The 9,049-nt window shown below is 31.4% G+C and overlaps 1 protein-coding gene across 1 annotated transcript; it reads right to left on the bottom strand.

Moving 5' to 3' along the window:
* Positions 1-512: 512 nt before the first annotated feature.
* LOC131656367 (uncharacterized) lies at positions 513-1,233 on the bottom strand. Its single transcript, XM_058926100.1, has 2 exons — positions 942-1,233; positions 513-862 (listed from the first exon to the last, which is right to left on the bottom strand). Exons 1-2 carry the CDS (start codon positions 1,113-1,115, stop codon positions 752-754), a joined length of 285 nt encoding a protein of 94 aa, XP_058782083.1. The 5' UTR covers positions 1,116-1,233; the 3' UTR covers positions 513-751.
* Positions 1,234-9,049: the final 7,816 nt, after the last annotated feature.

Genomic DNA, 9,049 nt, shown 5'->3' with positions numbered 1-9,049 from the left:
CTACCTTCCTTTTTAGAAACAAAGTTCTTCCTCCTTATCTATCTAAGAACCTAATGGCATCTACAAAATACTTCTCCCTCGAGTAGTACTATTTAGAATACTCAGCAGCCAATAACTTGGCTCACAACCAATATCCAATTGAGAATTATGAATGAACCACTTATAAAGCACAATAAACACATATAACTTATAAGTACATCGATTAACCGTTTAATTCACCAATTTCTCTTCATTAATCCAGCATAAAACCCAAATTCTATCCTGCCACCATATCTACCTGTCTCGTATAATGATATAAATTTCGACCAAGAAAACTCAACAACTCAACTATACTAGTTATTCCTATATCAATGCTCATAACTTCTCATCAACATTAACGTGATTAGAACATTATACCTTTATTGATGGCACATTAAACTTCTTCACATAACAATTAAAGAAGAATGTACCCAATAAAAAACACATATTGAAATCTATAACTTCACATGAAAACAAGAATCAACTCAAATCCAGAACAGAAACAGTAAAAGAACACACTATATTATAGACATATCAAGATTATCATCATCATCATCATTATTTGTATTGCAAATTCAAAACCAACAACAAAATACTATGAACAACAGATATGATACAGATTACAAAGATATGCAAATTGCTCCAAATACTACAATATCAAAAACAAATGATATTGATATTGACATTAATCAATCACCAGATATGCAAATTTGCAATCACCAACAACACACCATCAGCTAGAGCGCTTTGAAGAAGAAGACGAAGAAACCACATGCCTCCAAAGATAACGCCCACTAGCCATATCAACAAAGGTCCAAAACCCAGATTCTAACGCATTCCAAACCTAAAATCACAAAAATTAGGGTTAATTTCAAAAAACACATTTTTATTAAAATTGAAGCAAAAGGGTAAAATGGGTTAACCTTAGAATTTCCATTCGATGCAGCATTTGAAGAATCTAAGATTTTAGGGTTTGAAGGAAGAACAGCATCTTCATCTTCATCGTCGATCTTGGGTTGAGATCTTAGATTTCTGAGAACGAAGAATCCGGCGAGAGTTGCGGACAAGAAAATCAGAATAACCCTAAGAGGGCACATTTTGGGTTGAAGAATTTGATTGAGAAACGTGTGTGAATATAATGGGTTAGTTAGAAGTAGGGATTAAGGGAATAGTTAAACCTTAATAAGGTTCTTTGAGTGCTTTGGTTAAAAGTCTTCGAAATTAATTATTTTTTGTGTATATGATTAGTGGAGAGTAATGAATGATAAACAAGAGAAAAAGCCACGTGGGGTTGTTGGCTTTCTTCCAATCAAATTTAGTCAAATATTTGATTAAAATGTTTGTGGGTTGAAATAATGGTGATGGTTGGCAACTTGACATTAGTTCATCCATTGTACCTAAAAAGAAAATGGAATATTTCAAAAATAGAAATATTTTACTCTAGATTTTTGAATTAATGAAAAGAATGTACTATATATAATTGGACTTTTAAACCGCATTTAATGAAATTCAAGTTTTAATAGTTTATTTATTACTATAATTTTTTTAATTTTCTCTAAGCTGATTAGTATCATACGTATATATTGTGGAGAGTTTTTAAAGGATTTAAGTTTGTCGAAGAGTTAAGTTTCAAGCAGATTATAATTGAATTGAAGTTGATTCCCAACAAGTGGTTAAGGATATCACGAGTAGATTGGTGTCAACAATCCAGGATAGAAGTCTTTTGGATAGAGTTGGGGTCTTTTTTTAGCATGACATTATGATATCTATCAAACATGTCTTCTGTGAAGCTAATATGTGTGCCGACACTATTGTGAAGAAACGGCATTCATCAACAAGAAAAGTTTATTCGTTTCAGTGAATGTCCAAATTTCATTAAGTCATGTTGGGAAGCAATTCCCGCGTTTTTCTCCAATTTAGTTTTTTCTTTCTCGGGGCTTAGGCCCCTCTTGTAACAAAAAAAAAATTAATATAATTTCTTAGGTGTGATTTTTACTATTTTTAAATAAAAAATATTACAAAATATAATTTTTTTTCTTATACATACTTAATTTTCCTTTTTTTCATTCTCTATTTTTATTAAAAAATAATAAAAAGTATATCTAAAAGTTTGTATATAAATTTTCTCCTTAAAAAAAGTATATCATATTATTATTATTTTTATTTAAAAATTATAAAAAAAAATCCACGCGCTAAAGTTATAAATGAAATAAAAAAAACTAAAGTTCTTCATACAACTTTAGACATGAATGATAAGTTTTAAACCATATCAAATTCACTCCTGGTTTTGGGTTTTCGCTGATTTTATAGTTTAGTTAGATTTATACCATGTAAACATATATTTAAAATATAAAAAAAAAGGAAAATATTTGATTTTTAAGTAAGAGGGAAAATGGTAAGTTAATTTGGAAACATGAGGCTAATGGTAAATTCTCAGTTCGGAGTGCTTATAGGTTTTGTATCACTGATGCTATTGATACCTCTCACCTTAGAATCAGTGGGAGATGGAATCTGTTGTGGAACATTAGGACCCCCCCAAGAGTTAAGAATTTCTTATGGCGTTTATGTAGAGATTGTGTGCCTACTAGAAGAAGACTCCTGGATAAAGGAATTGTTTGCCCTTCAAACTGTGTCGCTTGTAGGGTTGGTGAGGAGAACAATTATCATCTCTTTCTTCAGTGCCCTAAAAGTATTGAGTGTTGGATTCAAGTGGGTCTTTGGTCTATGCTGCAGCAGATCCTTAGCAATGGGGATACGTTTGCATCTGTGATTTTTTCCTTTTTGTAGGTATCTAGTAAAGATCAACAAGCGATTTTCTCAGTTACTCTGTGGAGTATCTGGAAAGGAAGAAACAACCTTGTGTGGAATCACGTGGAAGATCCGCCGAACACTATTTGTCAGCGTGCCTTTCAGTTATTGACAGGGTGGAGAGAGGCTCAGCAACTTAACCCAAACAGCAGTAGTATCGACCCCCCGGTAACCATCATCCGATGGGCAGGGCCGGTCCCGACTTTTAAGAGGCCCAGGGCAAACAAAAAAATGGACCCCTAACAAAAAAATTAATTTTTTACTCGCCTCAATAATTAAAAAGAATTCCGAAGACAAGATCAAAAATAAAAAGTCTTGATTGTTTTTAACAACAACAAAAATTTCAACACGGATAAAAATCATATGCAAATCATTAAAGAATTCAAAATCACAATATAATTAACTAAATTAAGAATGATAATCTTTTAAGGACCCTTAATTACTACAATTTTTAGACAACAAACATCATCTCAAATAAAAGTGGTGTTTTCTTTTAGTTGCGGAAAATCAAATCATATTAGTAAGAAATGTAGGAGTAAGCCTAAACCATGTCTTGGCCCTAATACGCAGATTTACCAAACTGGTAAAAAAATTATTTTTATGATTAAAAAAAATAATAAATCACAATACAAATGATAATGAATTTGATTTCATCATAAAAATTTGATAATAAATAAATTAATTGTACCATAAAATTTTAAATATGTAATTATAACATATAAATAATTTTTAAAATAAATTGAAATAAAATTATAAGAGTTATAATAAATGACTATCGAAAATAAATTTTGATTTAAAATGTCATTATAAATTTCAATTATTTATATAAAAATTAGTTTATAATTAAAATTTGAAAACTATTAATTTTTACAGCCGTGTAATTACTTGACACTAGCTGTCACTTTACCTCCATCTTTATTTACTAAATGTAATGAAATGAAAGAATTAAAATAAATGATAATTACCGCCACTTACTTCCATATTTATTTACTCATTGCAATGAAAAAACTAAACCAAATGATAATTACTGCCACTTTTCCTCCATATTTATTTCCTCATTGCATTTTCCTCCATATTTATTCTCATTGCAATGAAAAAAAGTAAGACAAATGATAATTTAAAATATGGAAGAAGCTATGTATCGAACTTGTGACAGGTTACTTCTCAAAGCATAAAATAAACCGCTGCGCTACAAACAAAAACTTGTTCACTAATTACGTTACTAAATATTTATTTTACAATTTCAGCATTATAATTTTTTAACACACTTTTTTTAATTGAGGCCCCCATTTTTTTGAGGCCCTGGGCTATGGGCCTGTTTGCCCGGGCCCAGGGCCGGCCTTGCCGATGGGCAAAACCTTCGAGGGGCAGACTTAAGTGTAATATTGACGCTTCCTTCTCTCATAACAAAGTGGGTATCGGTGCTTGCGTTAGAGATGATACAGGTCAGTTTATTGTTGCCCGAACTGATTGGTTTTCGCCTTGTACGGATGTTGCTATTGGGGAAGCTCTTGGTCTTCTTAAAACCATAAAGTGGATTCATGAGCTGGGTTTCGACAATATGGACTTCGAGTTGGACGCAAAGCGCGTTGTGGATAGTGTGACTAATCCGAATTCAAATGATTCGGACTTTGGTGCTATTACTGGCGAGTGTAATCGCCTGATGACTCTTTTATTTAGGAACTCTCATGTTAAGTTCGTTAGAAGACAAGCTAATGAAGTGGCTCATGCTCTGGCACGGGTGGCTCCATCTTTTGCTAGTTTTCATAATTTCTTTGAAATTCCAACATGTATCCAGAATATTATTATTAATGAAATGAATTAATCTTTTCCCGTCAAAAAAAAAAAAGTAAGAGGGATGTGTTTGATCCATCGAACATGTTAGTTTTACATGTATTTTTTTTATAAAAAAGAAAAGAATTTAAGTCTATACATTTTAATATGTATGTTCCGTTTTATTTTCTTTGCAGGTTAATTTTTAAATTTAAAATGTATCAAACCCATAAATTTAAAATGCATCAAACCCAGAATTTTTTTTTAAATAATCATGTATTAGAAAAAAAATTACGCAAATAACCATACTTCGAAAAAAATTACGCAAATAACCAAGTTTCAGAAAACAGTGACACCAAGGTGCCATGTGAGATGGCGCCACCATTATATCAGATGAAGGGAGGCGCCATTTGGGATGGCTCTTATGTACAACTTTTCTGCAATAAGCCATCTCAGATGGCGCCTTGGTGCATTTTCAAATCGAAAATTGAACAAAAATATACAAGGAGGCGCCATATGAGATGGCTCTTCCTCCTAAAAGTTTAAGGGAGGCGCCATTTGACATGGCTTATTGGGACTGAGTGTGTCATGTCAGATGGCGCCTAGGACTAAAAAAAGGGAATAAGTCATGTGAGATGGCGCCTTGGTGTTAAGGGTTTCAAAAACCTGGTTATTTGCGTAATTTTTTTCGAAACGTGGTTATTTGCGTAATTTTTTTTAATACATAGTTATTTTTTAAAAAATTTCTCAAACCCACCGTCCAACTTATCCTCATTTATTTTAAGCGTGTTCTCAACAATATCTATTTCGTTCAATTCAATTTTTTGCGGGAGTACGGAGCGGACATGTGAGATTAGGGTTGAGATTTTATGAAAAACAAAACAAACCACCTTTTAAATAAATATAAAGAATCGGTCAAAAATAAATAAATATAAAAGATAAACAAAAGTTATAGATTTAGAAAATTTTCTTAGCTTATCTAATTATCAGAAGTTTCCTTTTTCCAAAACTTATAGAGTATAATTTTTAATATTTATCGGAAGTTACTATATTTTGTTTTGAAATTTTTGAAAAATGAGTGTAAATTTTATTCCATTAACTTTAAAAAAATAAAACTTTCGAAATATTTCATTTCATAAATTAAACATGCATTATATAAAAAGTAAACTTATGATAAAATAATTTCAATGCTTTATATATTGCATTATGCAGCAGATAGCACCAATTAAAAGATATTCATGCTTATCCTCCAAACCCAATTCTCTTGAAAAAAAAGTAATAAAAAATCACATTGGAATTGGCTAGACGGCATGAAGTTAGGTATTTATGCCGTAAGCACTTAGAAAGGAGTGGGAAGCATGCATGCACCCATTTTCATTTGACCAATAAGATAACACAATTTTGAATTTATTAACAAGAATGAATTGCCAAATAAGTGATTAAAATATCAGTTGACACATTCTAGAGATGGGGTTGTCAAAATAAGAGTGTAAATCCACAACCTCATGGATTTGCTTAGTGGTCGAAGTTTGGGTCTTATGAGTGTGCTTCTTTCAAGATTTCAAGAAATACACTAACTCATTTTTATGCAAATAAGTATCTTTTTCAAATTTATTTTCATAATAACTTTCTTTGACATAATTTCTAAAAATAACTCATTTTCAAACAAAAATAAATTAGGAGAAGAGGCGTTGTTAGATGAATTGGCGCTTCAATTTAAAAAGGAAGAGGTGTTGTTAGATGAATTGGCGCTTCAATTTAAAAAGGAAGAGGTGTTGTCAATTGAATTGGCAACTGCATATAGTCTAGTCAATCCAATTGACGACTGTGTTCAAAGTCTAAGTACTAGCATCAGTTCATCTAGCGCGTCAGTGTATTGTTTTCTTAAATTAAAATAATAAATTATATAAAAAAATTAAATAAAAAAATTAATATTTAATTTAAATTACTTTTACACACATAATATTTTTAACACTAATGAGCAGGATTAGGTTGGTCATACCAGCCACCAGTTCCACACTCCTAGCTACTCTAACTCGTCGCGTTCGCGATTGTTTCACCCCTAGTAATTTGAGGATTTGAGGTCCCGAGAACATAACCATCACCAGATTCTCTAATAAGTTCTTGCATTTCTATGTAGTCTTGTGTATGCATTGACGTGATACCGTAAATGAGTTTGTGACCCATGTCGAAGTAGTTGGGTTGTGTTGATGGGTCATCGGTGTGCAGTTTGGACAATTGAATGGCGATATTGGTGTGAATGGGAAATATTAAAAATAAATTATTACGAATTGATTAGTTTAGTGGCAATACATCATTTGGTGTTAGGTGATCCAAGAGATTGCGATAGTGATGTAGTGTCGAGGACATCTGTGGTAAGTCATACCACGAGCCGACCATATAAACCAAAAAGTTATAATAAATTATTTAGAAATAATAATGGGTTAAGTAAGTAAATGAAAATAATGTTATTAACTTACTTTTGTGCGTAAGGGAATGTAAAGTTGTTGTTGCTGATGAGCGCTAGGGACGACAATCAAGACCAACTACATGTTTTGAGCAAAACGACGCATCCATAAAATGTAGATGCGTTTCTTTTTTATGTTTTTACACAAAGACCTATAGAATAAGACAAACAAGTCAGATCTCAACTACATGTTCCTATTTTATCTGTATTTTTTAATAAGGGTAAATACATAACATGCATACTATAACTACTCTACCTTCGGGCCATAATAATGAACCAATTAATAGCATAATATAACACATAGTTTTAATTATTTTCATTTTTCAGTAGAACTTTCATCTAATGTTAAATGTCTGTAATAACTTTTAAGGCGCAAAAGTAAGATACTTTGGCCTTTCGAGTTATTATCTAACAAGTTGGCACCCAAAAGTTCCTTGCATATTTTATTTGCGAAGTTGGTATCCCCAATAACACGTGTATTCACCGGTTGGAAAGAAGAAAGTGTGTGTTTCAGATCGCCATCTTTCTTGTAACGCGAATATAAACTTAGCAGCAATGGAGTAAGACATGATTTTGTTAACATGTCCAAAACGGGTGAGCTCTATAAAAGGTTGAATCAACACGTTGGGAGAGACATATTCATGGACACGAGTACGAAACCTAGATGGATCCTACAAAAAGGAAAATAAGTATTTTCATAAAAATAATGTATTAAAAAATAGAACTGTAATCATAGCGAAATAAACACTTACATAAGTCTTAATGTTGGAGATGGTTCCTTCGTGCATTTCACCCATGGTCAATAGAGTCATTTTAAAAGTGAGAAAATACGAGAGAGTAGTGTTCGTTGGTGATGAAAATAAATATGAGAGAATGTGAGAGAGTAGTATTTGTTGCCGCTGATGAAAATGAGCTCAGTTTAGGTCTTAATTATAGATAATGTGAGAGAGTAGTATTTGTATGCGTGTAGTGGTAAGGCGTCAGGTCAATTGACCACCACATTCAAATTAAAGTACCATCATCGCCAATTGGACCGGCGATGGTGTAGGTTTCATATGCGTTGTAGGTTGCGCATGTGGCTGCACATCCCTATGGAGAGTTGGTAGCATGTCCTTATCATACGCAGGGGGAGCATCCCCTGATACAGTTATTATGTTGTTTGTTTCATCACTTTTGTTTATTATCTTTTATTGAGTCTCCCTCATAATTGCATATCTTTTGAATCAAGTTAGAAATCAATTTATTATCAATTTAGCATGCATAAAATAATGGTTACGTTTGAATTTGATCAAGATGTTTTTAGTCGATTGCATGAGTTTGTGGAATAAAATCTACATGTGTTTGATTCAAGTTAGGTGCAAAGAAAAATCTCAAAGTACATCGAAACACATGAAAAATTGAGTTTTTAAGTGTTTCATTTTAATCAATCAAATACACACTCAATTTGATTCTAATTAAATTCAACAAAGGTGAACCAAAGTTTTCAAAACCACTTGATTCGAATCAGATTTTGCACATGATTCGAATCAAACAATTTTATGTCATCTCTACCCAATTTGATTCAAATCACACTTTGCACATGATTCAAATCGCACACTTTACACTTTGCACATGATTTGAAGTCCCACATCGATTTATAAACATATATAATTAGTGTTTATATATTTGTTTTAAACTTAGCTCAATGTCATGTTGGGTATTGAGTAAGTTCATGTTGAAATTAAATGGGCTTTGGGTTTATAAAATTTATTTTAATTAATTAATTTAAAAAAAAAACTTAATTAAAATTATTAATTAATTTTTATAAATACTTAATTAAAAATTATTAATTTATTCTATAAAGTATATTTATTAATCAATTATTAAAAAAACAATTAAAAAATATTAACTAATTTTAAAAAATACTTAATTAAAAATTATTCATTTATTCCAAAAGTTATATTTATTAATCAATTATCCAAGTCAGCATTGTTACATCATTAA

Source organism: Vicia villosa, linkage group LG3, assembly GCF_029867415.1.
Source record: "Vicia villosa cultivar HV-30 ecotype Madison, WI linkage group LG3, Vvil1.0, whole genome shotgun sequence".
In the NCBI taxonomy this organism is placed as follows: domain Eukaryota; kingdom Viridiplantae; phylum Streptophyta; class Magnoliopsida; order Fabales; family Fabaceae; genus Vicia; species Vicia villosa.
This window is presented reverse-complemented; position numbering and strand designations above follow the sequence as displayed.